Below are 18,389 nucleotides of genomic sequence, written 5' to 3' on the forward strand. Positions count from 1 at the left end.
TCTCAAAACAAAAGGTGAATGTTTATGAACAAAAAATTTAATCTAAACCCTACTTGGCAAATGGCTCTATAATCAGAAGCCTGACAACCATTGAACGTGCATTTAATAACTGAAAAGACCCTCATTTTATCCTTAAACAAAATAAAAGATTTTGCAAATTACTTTATTTTTAGCAATGTTTTAATGAAATTAACAAAGTAACATTGATTCTTCGCCTCAGCTCTCCAGTGATACACTGACTGAATTGGTTTGATTTTAGCTGTGGATCCTGTGAGTCTGTAATGTCACGTCCGAAGCTCTGGCACCGTTTACAACCAGGAAGGAATACTATTGGTTTCTATTAAATATTTTTAAAAAATAAAAAATTTAATGCACAATTAAAACAGACTGATACAAATGGTACTGTGTCATCCTATCTTGTTTTGAAAAAAATATTGATATACCGCAAAAAACAGATATAGGTTACCACTGTACAACTCTAGCTTTAGCAATTTCATAATTTTTCTATGGTTTTCAAATAGCCCTATAGCTGAGAATCACAGACAAAAAGGATTTCTTTGTGAGGAAAGTGTGACATTCCCAGTGAGTGATGGAACGGTCACCTCTGGTCCCTGCTCACTACATCGATGACACCCACAATGAAACTGTTTTGACATTTCTTTGTCCACTTCCTGCACGGTCTCTCAACATCATTAAAATGAAAAGATTGACCTCCATGATTCTGACCACCACTGTGTACTTAATCAACCGATGCTTGCATTAGTAAACTAGTTACTACACATTATCAATACATCAATGCAACTAATGCCAGATTCACTGCGCATCGCTGCATGCACCCGATGCAATGCATTAGCCAAAACTGTTTTGCACCACAAATGAATCTTAATGCATGCCCCAGCAGAGCCTAACACAAAGCATGTACTAAAAGCATGTCTGACCACAACACCGCACTCAAAGATGAATGTGTCGTCAATACCATGTGGTTCACTTCAGGAAGTTCTTACAAACACCATTGATTTGACAAAGACCCAAAAATATGGAAATAAAACTAGGCTAAGATGAATTTGTCTTAAAATGAACTTCCCATTCCTGGTCATAAACACATTGTACACAGTTTAGGTTTTTTAATTTGATCGACTTAAGGATAAGTATTCTGGTCATGTGTGATTGATGATTTTTTATTTTTTTTAAATAACACGTACCTCTCCGGATTTTGCACATTCTCTCCCTTGTTTATGGAGGTTCACCCAGGTGTCTTCATACCTGCACAGCAGCAACAGAAACAAGGTCACTGCTGCTGTTCCCATGTTGGGGCGTTAAATAAGAGTCGCTGTATTAATGTACGTGTTCATATAGATACAGCCGTCACATGCAGCCAGAGACATGGCCATATGGACTCCCACCGAAAGCAACTCACTCAGGCACCAAGGCATCCATTTATACATTTATTATAGAAAAACTCCAACTGTCCATCCAAGCAATCATCTAGTAAGGGTCACTGGGAGGCCAATCCCAGCATGCACAGGGCACAAGACAGGGGACAACCTAGATGCGATGCCAGCCTATCACAGGACACACTCATGCATATTCCATGCCCAACTTACCATTACAAATATATGTAGTGGACAAATAAATGGGTACATCCATTTTTAGCTATATCAGCTTGTTTTACTTTTCACATCTAAGAGCAGAAAAATTCAAAATTTCTGCATACCGGCGAAGTATTTCCAATCCAGCTGTAAACTGTGTGAAATTCTCCCCACTCCTGCAAAAAGAGCAAAAATATTGCAACATGAGACTGATGGAACCATTTTACGGGATAAGATCCCTTAGCATGCAAACCCCAATTAGCCGGGAAAAAAATACCTTTGATTTTTCTTTCGCTTCACCTCCTTTGATTTGTCACTCAGTGTCCTTATCCTGAAAACGATTTGTGACTGTGTGACTGACACATTCTCATACATTTATAATCTCCTGCCAGCATGCATTAATTCCACTAGCGAAAAAACAAGACATATACAAGACATAACCTTATACATGATTCAACTCGTCTATAACACATTATACATACACTAAGCTCTATAAACTTATTGACTATGCCTCATGTCTTAGTTTATGTGACCTAGATATTGCATCCTTTACATTGCCCCAAATATATAAAAAATATATACACTCATTGGTCACAGCAGGTTAACCTATGTAGTACCAGGTAAGATCTAGCCTTTATCAGCAGAAATGCCTCAAGGATGGATGATTTGTGTATGCAGAGGCATTTTTGTACACCACCGTTGAATTGAGCTATTATTCCTGCGCTGGCAGCCTTCCTGTTAGCTTTACCAAGGTGTTTTCTGCTACAGAGCTGCTGCTGATTGGATGCTTTGGTACATCACAACACTCTCCATAGACACCGTAGGCGTGTGAAACCTGCTTAGATCAGGCATCTTATCTGTTGTATTGCAGATGCACAGTGTCAGTAAGTGAACCTCTTCACCCTGTCTGTGAACTGTATGCACAGCTACTCGATTCACTGTTTTTAAGAGCGGACCGTTTGATTTAACAATCAGGTGTAGTGGCCACTGGGTGTAGGCTGTAGATTAATCTATTTCGAAAACACCGCAGTCAGAGTAAGGGTTGCCAACTTTGGTCATCTGACTGGAGAGATATTTTCAGTTCGCGACAAGTCTGCACACGCATTTCCATGTGTGTAACAGCTTCATCTCCTTGCAAATAGTCTGTAGCAGGGGTCTCCAACTCCGATCCTGGAGAGATACTTTCCAGTAAGTTTTCTATCCTGCCTGGCTTCTGATGAGCCACACCTGTTCCTGGTATTTACCTGAGAACTAGTGTGGTTCATCAGAAGCCAGGTAGGATAGAAAACCTACTGGACAGTAGCTCTCCGGGACCGGAGTTGGAGACCCCTGGTCTGTAGGGTTTGCAAACTAACACAACGCTTTTGGTGTAGCTAATTTCAGGTTTATAGCGGAATAATATATATATGCCGTAAGCTTTCTTACGTGAGCGTGAGTATGAACGAGAGTGTCACACCAGATACGTGAGAGTTAAAAACGATGAAATGCCAATGACCGCTAGCAAACTATGAAACAGTGAAAGCATGAGTTTGGCTGCCGCTTTCCCCTCCTACGCGTCACATGACAGTCACTGGAAAGTGATTACAAGGACTTCGAAGTATGCTGTTTACACACAATAGCTATTTCTAGTCCTTGTTTTTTAAACATTAACTTTAACGGACTCACATAATAACATCTTTACGGCTCAACTTTTTTTTTATTTTTTTTTAGCGAATAGTTACATGTAAACAACACATGAACTCTCTTATGCCAAACCGCAGCATTTTGCCAAGCTCGCATCGCAAAAAAGCAGTCACACATATAAACTCCAAAATGTTCATCGGCAAGTAACCATGGATCTGTTACGTTATTGCACTATTGCAGATGCGGAAAAGGGCGACAATATTTAGGGGACAAACCGAAACCGATCCGTGTACGAACCCGGTGGTGAAGTCCTGCTGCACCGTCTGGAGCCTCTCCCTGAAATTTCCAAACATGTTTCGCCTTATTTCTCGGATTTCTACCGTGCAGCTGACCCTCAAGTCCCCAACGCAATCATCCCAGGGAGAAAAGGCGCTGTGGCGGTTTCAGACAGCCCCACTCAGGGCTCCGGCGCTCCGCTCCATGCCCGTCCCTGCGCAGCGCTCTGACCCCCCGTTTACTTCCTGCTTCCTTCACATGTGACTCGCGCTGTCAGCGGCCCAGGGCTTGTAAACTTCTCTATACGGCCGTCCGGAATACAAATGGCACATTACAATATACTTTCTAATTAATATTTGAATGATGCATGGAAACGATAACCCCCCCCCCCCCAAATCAGAGCAAATGTATTGCATTAATTCATAGACTGAATGATCTTATAAAATCAATTTAGCCTCCATATATTTCTTTCATATTTATCAGCGGGTGATTTAAATTCAACAAATAGGGTTAACATTGCTTAAGAATAATCATTTACACCAGAGTCTTTCGGGCAGGATTTTTCATGACGCAGGCAATGCCAAAATGTGAATGCAAAATATATTAACATAAAACGATTTGCAAAATGCTTGGTCTTACGTTACCTTTTTACAGTTTTCTTTTGTTACTATTGCAAGTCATCGTGATGATACATTTTTTAATGTGCCGGTTTATGCTTTCGAAGTCACAGTGGCCTGATCGTCTCATTTTCGAAAAGGCATGAATGCATGTTTTTATTTACGTTTTTTGGAAATGAAGCCTGATTCAGTTTCCACAGCAACCAGAAGAGGGCTCCAGTTACAATTTTCTTTTTTGTATCATACATAGGCTACTGTATTTTTTTGTAAAGCAGAAAAAATCAGTGGCAGGACTAGCTGACGTTTTGCGAAGGAGGGGGAGACTCTGGTCTTCAAATTGCCGCGTCTGGAACGCAACCGGCAGAGATAAACGCTGGACAGAAAGGAGCTGTGGGAAGTTTAAATAAGGTGGTCGGATGCGGGGTTTTAATAAGAAGGGGGCGAGGGTAAAGTTTGTCATTATCCGTGAAGGATCGACAGGCCAGAGATAAATAATTTAAAAGGCCAGAAAATGCTTTGCCATGTCAGCCGACCGGATTCGGTTGTGATGGAGGTGGAGGTGAAGGCGAAGGCAAATGGTGAAGATTGTTTGACTAAGGTACCGTATGACCGAAACTGTGTTAATGCCACCGCTGGATGAGCCGATCGGGCACATAGCGGCGGGCTGAAATGCAGCAGCTGGAGATTCATACGTACGTTTCCGTAAATCATGGCGAAGGTGCCAAGTTGGTTATTTTATCCATGATAAAAGTAGACGTTACACTTAGAGTTAGTATCCCCTTAGTTGGACATGAAATGCATAAGATAACAATGTTTTGGATTAATCGGAAAGTGGATGGGTTTAATTTATTTTGAAATAAACGATTCCGGGCTCCGATTTAACTGTTTGAACTTGTAAAATGTTCGATTCAGCTACTCATGTAGTCGTCACTATTAATTATTGTACATCAGTAGAATTATTGGTTGTTTCATTTTCTATGTTTACATTTGCTACCAACAGAATGGGTAAAAATTGTTCTGGCTGAAACATATAGTACAAATCTGAAGCCGGTCGCATGCATCACATATTTAATAATTAAATATAAGGCATATTTACCAATTGAAGCGAGTATTTGTGCATGATGAAGCGGACTGTTTGTGTGATAGTAGCTCCGCGATCCAGTGGGATATCATTCACAGCTCGGGCCCCGTCGGGCGGCACTCAACCGCTTACATAATATTCCATTGCAAGAGCCGATTAGATGCATCGCAGTGGGGAAGAAGTGCTTTAAGCCCACTTTCTGTCCGTAATTAGTTGCTGGCGTACATTTCAAACACGAAAAAAGGTAATAGGTTTTACTGTTGAAATAGCACATCTTCTTTGCACTTGGCATAAATGCATAGGAAGGGGTTAGGGGTACTAATTTTGATATTAAAGACCAGGCACTGTGTATCTTTATTGGTCATAGTTAAACTGAACCACATCTGTTTCATTTAACCCCCTCTGTGAATCCTTGATTGCTTCCAGGTACATATTGAGTGTTGTGTCGTGTGTTTGTCAGGTTTGTGGGAAATTGGGAATCATAGAAGTGGATTACTTTGGACTGCAGTACACGGGTTGCAAAGGGGAAAGCTTGTGGCTGAATCTCAGAAACAGGATCTCCCAGCAGATGGATTGCTTGACTCCATGCAGACTGAGGCTACGAGTCAAGTTCTTTGTGGAGCCCCATCTTATACTACAGGAACAGACAAGGTAGAGTTTGATGGCTCCTCAAGCCTCCTTTTAAATAGCATCGGTCATTCCATGTATTTATGTTCAGCACACCTGTTCCAGTTGGTTAGTTTAACTAGATTGTCTGGTGAAACACTTGAAAAAATGACGAGTGGCTGGAAGTTCTCATGCAGATCTACCATAGGTTTGCTTCCAGTGGGGGTGTTAGGCATCAGGAAGTTCCCCTAATATTGTACCACCAAGGTCCCTAAACCCACAAAGTGATCTCATACAATTTTATGATGTTTGGGTAATAATCAGCATCTGGCACTTGGAATACAGTTCCTAGCAAAGTCTGTGGTCATGGACCATCTTACCTTTTCATAGCACCAAAAATTCTGGGTGAATTGGGGATGCAAAATTAGAATTATGTATTGGAGGGCTGTGTGTTTCAGTTAAAATACCAAAATGCTGGAGTATTGGTTTTGAAAGAGGTTATATGTGTAAATGCAGTAAACAATGCAAGGCAGGGGCTGACAATGAGAAAAATGTAAAAATAAACAATGCTAACAATGTGGACAGCAAGTGAGAGTCATTTTTTGCTAATGAAAATATTAACAGGAGCAGATGTATCTGTGTGTGACATGGTGAAGGTTTTTAGAGAAATCTGCAAATTCTTTTTCATGGCGCATGCATAACTTTGTAACATTGTCTAGAAAATGCCCTTCGTGCTCGTGTGTGTTTTTTTTTTGGATAGAATTACCCTTTAATTTGTTCTGTATATTTGGGGAACACACTTGAAAGTGTTAAAGCTTTAGTAGTTAATATAAGTCTGTTGATTAGGAACAAGTTCTGACAGATCAGATTGTGAGTCACACATTACTGTATGTCTGACTCATGATGTCCTCTTTGTCACACAATGAATTCTTCTGTTTGTTTTAAAAAAAAATAAATCTTTGTATACAGCTTTGCCGTCAAGTTCTGCCATAGTGTAGTAACTGACGAGGGGTATTTACATGGTCCTAGTGTGTCCAAAATCTGAGAGAATACCAAACTAGCTGCAATGAAGGACATCTTGCCCTTTAAGATACAGACATATGGTAATTTTCCCACGCTTCTTAAACACAGAAGAATTTCACTGTAGCTTGACCAAGAACCGTACTTCAGAAATGTAAACTGTCTCTTAGGGTTTTGTTTGTTTGTTTTCTGTTTGAACAGCATTTTGGTAAGGTTGTGTAATTTTGAGAGATTTTGAAATGTGTTGTTTTCCAAAAAAATTGGTTAATTTTTCTGTTTATAATATGTCTGAGCTTTACATACAAGCAGCAGTCACTTAAACTATTTGAAGATTAAGATTAAAAAAAGAGAACATGAGAAGACGGGTGCACTGTGTTGAATTGCTGTGATTAACCAGATGTTTTGACTGACTTTTGGCCTTTTCGCTTGATTATTCATAAAGGAGCTTTAATATGGAAAAGGATTTATCTTTAAATCCATCCAGACACCCAAAGGTAACAGCAGGGTCTGACAGTTAACCTTCTTCCAGATATGAGTTCATCTCAGTCCACAGGCCCTCTGCTTTGCGTAAATCGGTCGAGCTTGTAAATTTGCAGTGGGGGTGGGGGGGCTCTCTGATGCTGTAACACTGAGGGATTAGACAGGTATGGGCTAGAAAGAGCCAGATACCAGCTAGGGAGCAGGATTGCATGGAGAACCATTCGTCGTGCACATGGGCGTGAGATACAGGTGAAGCAGTTTGTGCTGTTTGTCAGGGTGAACAGTGGCTCTCTGTGTTGTGAATGCAAACACTGCTTAGTGTTTCCCTCCATCTGGTTACATAACCACGCAGATCCGCGCCATTGAAAAGGGTTATATAAACCTGCTGTGATGAAAGTAAACAAAAGTGTTCTCACAAGTTCCTCGGGATTTAATAGGTGTAAAATGCGTTACCTGAGTAATGGCGCTGTGGCCCGTTGGGTAGCACTGTCACTTGACATCTCTGAAGTTGTGCATTGAAATCGCCTGACTGATAAAGTAATCTTACCGCTGTTGGGCTCTGAGCCCAGGTCACAGTTGTATGTCAACTTGGACCAAAGCATCCGCTAGAAGGAAGAAAATAGCTTCTCAAAAGATCTTAGTCTTGTGTCAGCACAGGCTGAAGACTCAAACCTCGCTGTACTGCCCTTGGTCATCCCTGAGCAACTTTCACTGGTCAGGATTTATTTGCACACCTCTTTTGTATGTTGGAATTCTGTCAGCAAACACTTTTTTCCACTGTGAGAAACAATTGAAAGACATCTGGTATCTATGCTTTTGAATGACAGGTCGTCAGCTCATGCTAAAAGGTACTAAGAGCATTAGCAGTGTAATTTGGACTTGTGACAAAACAACTGGCACCTTGGTTTCCTGGATGTTCTGTATCTTAGTCATACTCTAGTTTGGCACCAAGTCAGAACTGGTTCAGTAAAATATGTCCAGTATAAATAAGTGTAAAGTTGTATTCTTTGGATGCTTCCCTGGACAAATATGTGTGCTACATTGTCCGGTGAAACACTTGAACAACTGCAGAGTGGCTAAAATAACTTTTAAAGAATAAACATTGTTCTGGAAGTATTCAAGGTTTGTGCTGCAAGCACTCTAAGGCCACCTACCAATTACATTATGTATCGCAAAGGTCAGATTCAGTAGCTCTTCCAGTAGAAGCCTTTAAAAGTTGTAAGATTCCAAAGCAAATTGTTAAATGGGATGGGTGGGTAGCGCTTTTACTGGAGTTGATGTACATCAACTTTAATTTCAAATGAGTCCAGGTAGAAAATGGGTGACACACTTTTGAACAAACCAATGCAACCATAACAAAGTCTCTCGAGTGAAGTTAAACATTTGGGGAACGGTGGGATATTTTGTAGGATGTTTTTACGTCGACCAATGTTTTCGAACACAGATTCATTGTGCGTGAGTATTTTTTAGGTCCTGTGAATCTGCTCTGTGTTTCTGAAAAATATCGCCCCACCCCCATTGTGCGTCTTAAAGACAGAGCATGGTTGTTCATTAAACTTAAAACACATTTCCTTTAACTCAAGCATGTGCTTCTGTGAGGGTGGGGGTGGTGCTTTTTCATTTTGTTCTGATTAAGAAAAGTGATGTAGGTCAAAGTATTGGTTTTGAATTAACTATCTGTCTGACTAGATTGGAGGTACGTGTCTGGCAGGGAGCTTGGAGGGAGTAAAAACATGGACTGACAGTGGGTCCCCTAGGACAGTGGGTCCCCTAGGACCAGATTGGGAAACATGGCCTTAGACTAAATCTTTGCCACTGCCTTGTCCTCAACAGGAAATTAAAGCCTCACTAGTGCAAGAAACACGTCTTCCATTGTGGAGGGGCAGTATCCTCAGTACTGATACTTTACAGTACTTTATAATCCCAATATTTTCCTATACCAAGGAGAGCCCTTGTCATTTTAGGGTGATTTATTCCATGGACAATTAAAGGGGTGAAAAATTCATTATACTGATTTACATCTTTCAACTGTTAATCTTGGTTAGGGTCACCTGTTCCAGACAGCATAGAGCACAAGGATGGGGTACACCCTGCATGGGATGCCAATACATTACAGGCCATATACACTAGAGGCAGTTTAGAGACACTAATTAGCCATGAATCGCAGGAGGAGCCCCCAGAGCTGTGTTCTCCAATCTGCTCCTCGGGGCCCCCAGACAGTCCACATTTTTGCTACCTCCCAGCTTCCTGCTAGACAGTCTACATTTTTGCTCCCTCCAAATTCAGCAAAAGCATGGACTGTCTGGAACTGTCACACAGGAAACCCGCACAGCACTAGGAGACACCGCCCTGGAGGAAACCCGCACAGCACTAGGAGACACCGCCCTGGAGGAAACCCGCACAGCACTAGGAGACACCGCCCTGGAGGAAACCCGCACAGCACTAGGAGACACCGCCCTGGAGGAAACCCGCACAGCACTAGGAGACACCGCCCTGGAGGAAACCCGCACAGCACTAGGAGACACCGCCCTGGAGGAAACCCGCACAGCACTAGGAGACACCGCCCTGGAGGAAACCCGCACAGCACTAGGAGACACCGCCCTGGAGGAAACCCGCACAGCACTAGGAGACACCGCCCTGGAGGAAACCCGCACAGCACTAGGAGACACCGCCCGGGAGGAAACCCGCACAGCACTAGGAGACACCGCCCTGGAGGAAACCCGCACAGCACTAGGAGACACCGCCCGGGAGGAAACCCGCACAGCACTAGGAGACACCGCCCTGGAGGAAACCCGCACAGCACTAGGAGACACCGCCCTGGAGGAAACCCGCACAGCACTAGGAGACACCGCCCGGGAGGAAACCCGCACAGCACTAGGAGACACCGCCCTGGAGGAAACCCGCACAGCACTAGGAGACACCGCCCTGGAGGAAACCCGCACAGCACTAGGAGACACCGCCCTGGAGGAAACCCGCACAGCACTAGGAGACACCGCCCGGGAGGAAACCCGCACAGCACTAGGAGACACCGCCCTGGAGGAAACCCGCACAGCACTAGGAGACACCGCCCGGGAGGAAACCCGCACAGCACTAGGAGACACCGCCCGGGAGGAAACCCGCACAGCACTAGGAGACACCGCCCTGGAGGAAACCCGCACAGCACTAGGAGACACCGCCCTGGAGGAAACCCGCACAGCACTAGGAGACACCGCCCTGGAGGAAACCCGCACAGCACTAGGAGACACCGCCCTGGAGGAAACCCGCACAGCACTAGGAGACACCGCCCTGGAGGAAACCCGCACAGCACTAGGAGACACCGCCCTGGAGGAAACCCGCACAGCACTAGGAGACACCGCCCGGGAGGAAACCCGCACAGCACTAGGAGACACCGCCCTGGAGGAAACCCGCACAGCACTAGGAGACACCGCCCGGGAGGAAACCCGCACAGCACTAGGAGACACCGCCCTGGAGGAAACCCGCACAGCACTAGGAGACACCGCCCTGGAGGAAACCCGCACAGCACTAGGAGACACCGCCCGGGAGGAAACCCGCACAGCACTAGGAGACACCGCCCTGGAGGAAACCCGCACAGCACTAGGAGACACCGCCCTGGAGGAAACCCGCACAGCACTAGGAGACACCGCCCGGGAGGAAACCCGCACAGCACTAGGAGACACCGCCCGGGAGGAAACCCGCACAGCACTAGGAGACACCGCCCTGGAGGAAACCCGCACAGCACTAGGAGACACCGCCCTGGAGGAAACCCGCACAGCACTAGGAGACACCGCCCGGGAGGAAACCCGCACAGCACTAGGAGACACCGCCCTGGAGGAAACCCGCACAACACTAGGAGACACCGCCCTGGAGGAAACCCGCACAACACTAGGAGACGTACATCAACTTTAATTTCAGGGAGAACATGCAAATGTTCAGGAGAACATGCAAAATTCACACATACAGAGCAGAGATTCGAACCGCAACCCTGGTGATGGAAATCAACAGTGATACCTACTGAGCCATCACGCAGCCTATTTTAGGGATTTGACCTACAAATTTATAAAGCACAGCCACATGTTAGTCTTTTATGTCAGCTGTTTGTATGGTTATATCTACTTAGCCCTGCATTGAAGCAATAGGCAGGAAAGTCAAGGCTTTGAATCGATGTTATGAGGCTGTGTCAAGTTGCAGTGCGGATGAGACGTCTGACCTTGGGCTCATAGTCATTGAGGAATTAATAGACAGTGTGCTTTTCTGCCCTGTCTTTGTGGCTTTTCCTCAGACTGCACCACAACATCATGGCGTGCTTTGTGACGTCGACCTGCCAGCTCCCATACAGCTTTAACACTAGACTGCACCACAACATCATGGCGTGCTTTGTGACGTCGACCTGCCAGCTCCCATACAGCTTTAACACTAGACTGCACCACAACATCATGGCGTGCTTTGTGACGTCGGCCTGCCAGCTCCCATACAGATTTAAACCAGACGGACTCTCAGACCTGCAGAGAATAATTATTGTTACTGTACATTGTGTTGAATGCTAGTTGTCTACAAATCTGGATGAATAGCAGTGAAAAGCTGAAGGCGTCTCTCTTTCCAAAAAGGGGAGTATGATTCATGACAGCTTTATGTACGTTTCAGCTTAACTTCTGGGCCAAAAGACAGTGTCAACATGCGGAGGGATTTAGCGGCTGATTTCATGTCGAAGAAAGGTGCTGTTTATCTGATCTGCTCCGAGTTCAGCTGAAATACGCCACAGTCTGTTTTTCAATCTCCCCCCCCCTCCCCCCAATCAGGCACTTTTTTTTCATGCACGTGAAGGACGAGCTCCTCAGAGGACACCTGCAGACGAGCAGAGAGCAGGCAGAGGACCTCAGTGCGCTGCTGGCCCAGGCTGAGTTTGGGGACTACAACCAGACCACGGCGAAGTACCGCTACTCTGAGCTCTGTGGGAAGGAGCCTGGCCTGGATGTCATGCAGAGGTAACACCTAGTGTCAGCCTCATGCTTCTGGGCTGCCGTGACCTCCACATGCACCCAACGTTCTGCACACACTGGCTCAGCAATCTTATTGGATAATTGGTTTAAAATCTACTCTCAGGTGCCCGAGTGTTCTGCCAATGAACTATCATCGTCGTCCAGATGTCTGTGTGTATTTATTTGTATTTTTTTTTGCAATTACCTGACATATTTAGCCTCAGCAACAATGGATCAGTGGCCAGGGAATGTAGATTTTCCTGAAAGATCAGTGCATGGTTCCAGCCCACTTATCCCTATATTTACTTATGTTGCTCAAAATTTCCAGCTTGTTAATGTAACGTGACCAAAATATTTTCAAAGGAATTTGGCTTGTACCGAAGTTTAATAATTGTTATTCAGATTAAATATAGACAAATGTTCCCTTACTGGTTTTAAGCATGATAAAACCAGCTTAAAGCAGGTCAGATCTCTTGGTTTTGGTCACAGTTTAATAGTTTTGTTTAATGTATGATCTGTGGTCTTTTGTCTTTGGAAAATATTCTCCATGTTTACAAAATGTATAATTATCTTACCGCTTGCAGGTAGCGCATGCTACCACCCGATTCATTCCGCTTCGTACTTATAAAGGCCAACAGCAGACTGCTAATTACACCACAATTACTTGTCCAGTGCAGTATTTCAGCTGCTTTTTTCTGGGGTTTTTTGGGTGTTTTGTGGAGACTAAGTGGAAAGACAGTTGGCCCTAATTGTGCTGTTGGCTGTGTGCATGTATTTGTGCGTGGGGGCCAACAACAGCCATTAAATTTGAGGGATCACCTGGCTCGTCCCCTACCCACCCCCCCCCCCCCCCCCATCGGCAGCATCGTTTCCAGGCACAAATCCCTGGCTGGGATAAGCCCCCGCTCAGCGGAGTACCGGGCCCTACAGCTGGTGTCCTTGCTGGAGCGTTACGGTGTGGAATGGCACCGAGCTCGGGACAGAGAGGGTCTGAGAGTGGCTATTGGGGTCGGGCCCGAAGGAGTCTTCATCTGCAAGGAGGACTTGAGTCTCATAAACAGGTGTGACATAAAAAAAACACTGGGGTTGTTGCATAATATTACTGGCTTGACTTGGATTAATGTCCATCCATCCATCCATCCATCCATCCATCCATATATCTTCCAAGAGCTTGTCCTTCTCTATTGTCATACTTATTCAATAAGTGCTATTGAAAGTCGTATTTTTTTAGGCAATTAGGGGGGATTAAATTGACATATTTAGGGTTTTAGCATCTGTTTCACATTAATTTATTTTGTTTTCCTGGATTTTTTTCTCTCTCTTTCTTTTCTTTATCTTCTCTTCTTTAAAGGCTTGCTTATCCAGTCATTCAGGTAGCAACCCAGTCTGGGAAGAATGTGTATTTGACCGTCACCAGGGAAACCGGCAAAAGCACCATGCTGCTGTTCAAGCTGATAAGCACCAGGGCGGCCAGCGGGCTCTATCGCGCTGTCACCGAGACACACGCCTTCTACAGGCGAGTACATGCTATCGCGCTGTCACCGAGACACACGCCTTCTACAGGCGAGTACATGCTATCGCGCTGTCACCGAGACACACGCCTTCTACAGGCGAGTACATGCTATCGCGCTGTCACCGAGACACATGCCTTCTACAGGCGAGTACATGCTATCGCGCTGTCACCGAGACACACGCCTTCTACACTACAGGCGAGTACATGCTATCGCGCTGTCACCGAGACACACGCCTTCTACAGGCGAGTACATGCTATCGCGCTGTCACCGAGACACACGCCTTCTACAGGCGAGTACATGCTATCGCGCTGTCACCGAGACACACGCCTTCTACAGGCGAGTACATGCTATCGCGCTGTCACCGAGACACACGCCTTCTACAGGGGAGTACATGCTATCGCGCTGTCACCGAGACACACGCCTTCTACAGGCGAGTACATGCTATCGCGCTGTCACCGAGACACACGCCTTCTACAGGGGAGTACATGCTATCGCGCTGTCACCGAGACACACGCCTTCTACAGGCGAGTACATGCTATCGCGCTGTCACCGAGACACACGCCTTCTACAAGGGAGTACATGCTATCGCGCTGTCACCGAGACACACGGCTTCTACAGGGGAGTACATGCTATCGCGCTGTCACCGAGACACACGCCTTCTACAAGTGAGTACATGCTATCGCGCTGTCACCGAGACACACGCCTTCTACAGGCGAGTACATGTCCCAGAAAGCTGCTCTCTTATTGGCTCTGGCAGGGTCACGAGTTTTACTGTAAATTCTCTGCATCTGATCTTTTTTATCTTTGTTCTTTTGATCTGCATGAAGAAAACTAGAGTCATGCACTAGAGTCATGTCTGTCAAAGAGAAACTGTTGTTCTTGCTTTTTTATGGCCTCGAGTAACCTCCCAACAACAGGCTTCATGCAGGGATGGTTGGGCGGGGGTGGCTGTCAGAGATTTTGTTTGGGCATAAAATAATTTTTTTTCAGACACTTTGTCATTCATGCAAAAAGTATCGTTCAAATTTTAAACATTTTAGAGCTGTAAAGGGGATGGAGGGAGGAGTTAGGACGAGTCCCAGGGGTCGTAAAATATTTGGAATGCAATTGGATTTGTCTGGGTTGGGGGCCCCGATATAATATAATATAATATGGGGCCCAGAATCTCTAGCGCCGCCCCTGGCTGGCTGCACCACACTGCCCAGTCTGAAGTTCTGGCTCTAGTTTGACTGGACGAGAGTCCCTCCCAGAAGTCTAAGGGGGTTTTTGCGTGTCCCACAGGTGTGACACAGTGACCAATGCGGTCATGATGCAGTACAGCCGTGACTTCAAGGGTCACCTGGCCTCACTGTTCCTCAACGAGAATGTCAGCCTGGGAAAGAAGTACGTCTTCGACATCCGGCGCACATCCAAGGAGGCGTATGAGCAGGCTCGCCGGGCGCTGTACCGCGCCGGTGTGGCGGACCTCATACCCTCCGACCGCTCGCCCGGTCACGGCCCGGATGGCTGCAGTGGCTGCCCTCAGAGCCGCGCCCTGCTGGAGAAACTGGAGAGACTGCGGGAGGCGCTGCTGTGCATGCTGTGCTGCGAAGGGGACATCGACGCCACCTTCTGCCCCTGTGGTCACATGGTTTGCTGCCAGAACTGTGCCACTCAGCTCCAGGTAGTTGTTGGGTCGTATCATGGTGTAGTAGTCTGGGGCAAAGCTTTTAACCCGTACTACCCAAGAGGAGTATGCGACTGCATTTATGGGCAAAATTTTGTGCTGCTTTAGTTAAATGCATCAACTGAATGATGAAATGTGAGGTAATGATTATCTGATAGATGTATTTTACATGATCAAGCATTACTTGATACTCATTTCCTCTATGATTCTCTGTAGCAGTGCACTCACATGACCTGCAGGGGGGAGTCAAGAGTAATGTGACCTTTTGGTGTCTCCCCAGTCGTGCCCAGTGTGTCGTTCGGAGGTGGACCGGGTGCAGCATGTGTACCTCCCCGCCTGCGTCAGCCTGATGGGCCTGCCCAGGACAGCCGGCGCCCATGTCACCATCCACAGGGGGCCGCCATCAGCACGCTGTTTGGCCCCCTCAGAAAAAATCTGTTCGACATGAAGCAGCATGTTATTTTTGTCTGTCTGTTTGTTTGTTTGTTTGTTTGTTTGTTGGTTAGCTCTCACTGTTCAGCACAACAGCCACCTGTTACTTTGGCTACCACATCTACATCGTGTCAGAAATCATTTGAAGCGAATTGTTTCTTTTTAAAAGATGTATATTTTTCAGAGGTCAGTTGAATTTATAAATGATAGAACCACCATTCCTTTCTAATTTTTCTGTATTTTATAGCAAAGTCTTTCGTTTTATATTTTTCAACACTGCCTTTTATACGAGAAGAGGAAATTATTTGTATATTTTACTAGGTTCAAACATGTAGTTGTATGTCTAAATTTCACATACCTTTTAAGTTGATATTTAAGAATCATATTTTTCACTTGTAAATTTTACACGTTATAAACAGTCTATATGTAGGGAACTGGGAAAACATTATATGTGAGTATAAGCAACATTAAGACACATACTGGATTTTTAACAAACAATCTGCATATCTGGCTGGTTCTGTAATTTCACAAAGACTGTAACTGAGTATGAAGCACATTTGCACGTTTGACTAGTCATATAAATACCTACAGTATGTGTCTGAAAAATTCTACCTGATGTGTTTTTCAAATATTTAATTGAAATGTCCTAAGCGCATTAATGCACTTTCAGGCTAGCAGGTGTCCTCAGTCACTTCACACGTCCTGACATAAGCTGTGTCGTTTCAAAGAGGCTCCCGAAAGCTTTACTCATGCACACTTTGCCATTCAGGAGCTGTTGTACTTTGGATTGCATATTTTTGAGAGGTATGCTGGCCAGTTTAGCTCCAGTTTTCAGTCTCATGTGACCAACTTCTAGGTAAATGTGTCTGCTAGTGCAATATATTCTGCTTTTAAAGGCTAGGGGCCCATTTAAAGAGTGCGTGTATACCGCAGTAGTATACACACAGTCCATATATTCATGTATTCCATTAATTTCCATGGGAACACCGTAATCTGAGCTCTGATAACACTAACCCTTACCCAGCCTAACCTTAACCATACTGTAAGAAACCAGACAAAATATGACTTTTTAGTCTTTTGATTGCATTCACCGATTTTTATAAAATTGAGGTTGCCCTTGTGGGGACCAAAAACATCTTCCCACAAGTTAAAATTGACAGGTTTTTATCACATTGTGGGGAAATCTGGTCGCCACAATGTAATAATTACAAACACACACACTCTGTTGTTACCTACAAAGGTTTATATATTGGGTTTATCTTAATGTAGCAGGATTATATTTTATATGTATTTGATTTTTTGCAGATTTTGTCAGACACTAAGGCAGAAGTGGAGCATATTCTAAGTCCTTTGTGTATTTTACTGTGAGATCACACTGTCAGTGACTGCTGTCGAACACATGAAAATGTTCTGTCCCCCCCTCCCCCCCAAGGTCAAAATCTGGGTTGATTAATTGTACTTTTATATTCATGTAAAAATATATATAAATAAACCATTTTAATATCATGCAGTTTTGCAACAGGCTTTCTTTAGCCGTAACCGTTAACTTTATGTGGGTCATGTGAGGGGGAGGGCGGGGCTACCATCTGACCATCTGAACAGGAGCTAAAGATCTGGAAGGTGAGGAAGGTGCCTCTACAAGTTTGAGTCACTCTCCACTTGCCTGATCGGTTTTTACTGGTTAGTTATTTATGGATCCGTGTCTTTATTTCCCAGTAAACCCATACCCAAGGCAGCCTTACCACCTGCGTCCCAGTGCCCCCGTGCTCCCAGTTGTTTTCTTCCAGATCCACTTCAGCCTTTAATCTGTAGATTACTTTCCACCCCTTTGTCCAGAAAGGGTAGAATATGAAGTGTGGCCCCCATTGAGCATGACCTGCAGAAATACTTGACAGCTTCATTTATGCTAGTAAGGTGGCCTGCTTACAGTTTAGGGCAGTGTTTCTCAACTGGGCCTGTTTGAGAGAGAGCAAAAATGTGGACTTTCTGGGGGTCCCCAAGGACTGGGTTGAAAAACACTGGTTTAGAGAATGTACTGCTACACCAAGGTGGACAAATTTGGGGGGTGGGTATTCAACGGCAATCTTTTCCTTTGATTAGTTTTTTTCCCTCGAGTCGAGTGATGAATTCATTAACTTCCTAGAAGGGATTCCTCTATGCGTCCTACCATTACATGTCGTACACAACATCTTAACTGCTTGATTTCCTTCATAATTCGCTAATCATGCTTCCGCAAGTTGCTAGAAACGGCGGATATTGTGGATCAAAGATGCGCGCAATGGTGTTCAGACACCATTTCATTTCCAATGAACAAATAAAAAAATCGGACACGAATATGATGCAAAAATCCTGATTCAGCACCAATTAGATCATTCATAGGCTTATAGAAGCAGTGGCACAATCAATACATGGGTGATAAATTTTACTATTACTGTAACAACCCCCACACATAGAATTATTTCTGCCAATGCACCTGGCGTCAAATATCACTTAATACTGTTCCTACTTT

General features: G+C 44.7%; 2 protein-coding genes across 9 annotated transcripts in view; one reads left to right on the forward strand and one right to left on the reverse strand.

The window, feature by feature from the left end:
- The window catches only part of LOC111850432 (dysbindin-A-like), a 38,210-nt gene extending 34,451 nt beyond the window's left edge, over nucleotides 1–3,759 (reverse strand). For 2 of the 5 annotated variants that reach the window (XM_023824321.2, XM_072715932.1), the window contains exons 1-4: nucleotides 3,510–3,756; nucleotides 1,867–1,920; nucleotides 1,715–1,765; nucleotides 1,203–1,263 (exon numbers count right to left, since the gene is read on the reverse strand). In XM_023824321.2, the coding sequence (XP_023680089.2) occupies nucleotides 1,203–1,263; nucleotides 1,715–1,765; nucleotides 1,867–1,920; nucleotides 3,510–3,565 (222 nt within the window). In that variant the 5' untranslated portion in view covers nucleotides 3,566–3,756. Of the gene's footprint in view, nucleotides 1–1,202; nucleotides 1,264–1,714; nucleotides 1,766–1,866; nucleotides 1,921–3,509 lie in introns of all 5 variants that reach the window. The other 3 variants (XM_072715931.1, XM_072715930.1, XM_023824323.2) reach the window with 3 other exon arrangements.
- A 607-nt stretch (nucleotides 3,760–4,366) lies between these two features.
- On the forward strand, nucleotides 4,367–17,333 carry LOC111850438 (E3 ubiquitin-protein ligase MYLIP-A-like). Of its 4 annotated transcripts, none has more exons than XM_072715937.1 (7): nucleotides 4,367–4,703; nucleotides 5,647–5,837; nucleotides 12,114–12,274; nucleotides 13,132–13,329; nucleotides 13,620–13,784; nucleotides 15,064–15,445; nucleotides 15,729–17,333. In XM_072715937.1, exons 2-7 carry the CDS (start codon nucleotides 5,772–5,774, stop codon nucleotides 15,894–15,896), a joined length of 1,140 nt encoding a protein of 379 aa, XP_072572038.1. In that variant the 5' UTR covers nucleotides 4,367–4,703; nucleotides 5,647–5,771; the 3' UTR covers nucleotides 15,897–17,333. The 4 variants fall into 4 exon arrangements, with proteins under 4 accessions (XP_072572038.1, XP_072572036.1, XP_072572037.1 ...); XM_072715934.1 differs by having other exon boundaries at nucleotides 4,371–4,703; nucleotides 12,089–12,274; XM_072715935.1 differs by lacking the exon at nucleotides 12,114–12,274 and having other exon boundaries at nucleotides 4,369–4,703.
- Nucleotides 17,334–18,389: the final 1,056 nt, after the last annotated feature.

This window comes from Paramormyrops kingsleyae, chromosome 9 (assembly GCF_048594095.1).
Source record: "Paramormyrops kingsleyae isolate MSU_618 chromosome 9, PKINGS_0.4, whole genome shotgun sequence".
Lineage (NCBI taxonomy): Eukaryota > Metazoa > Chordata > Actinopteri > Osteoglossiformes > Mormyridae > Paramormyrops > Paramormyrops kingsleyae.

Excerpts from the sequence above, each read along its gene's own strand:
- LOC111850438 (XM_072715934.1), top strand. The coding sequence starts at position 4,617 with ATGCTTTGCCATGTCAGCCGACCGGATTCGGTTGTGATGGAGGTGGAG. Across the intron at positions 13,330-13,619 it reads GACTTGAGTCTCATAAACAG|GCTTGCTTATCCAGTCATTC; the intron begins GTGTGACATAAA and ends TCTTCTTTAAAG. Across the intron at positions 13,785-15,063 it reads GAGACACACGCCTTCTACAG|GTGTGACACAGTGACCAATG; the intron begins GCGAGTACATGC and ends CGTGTCCCACAG.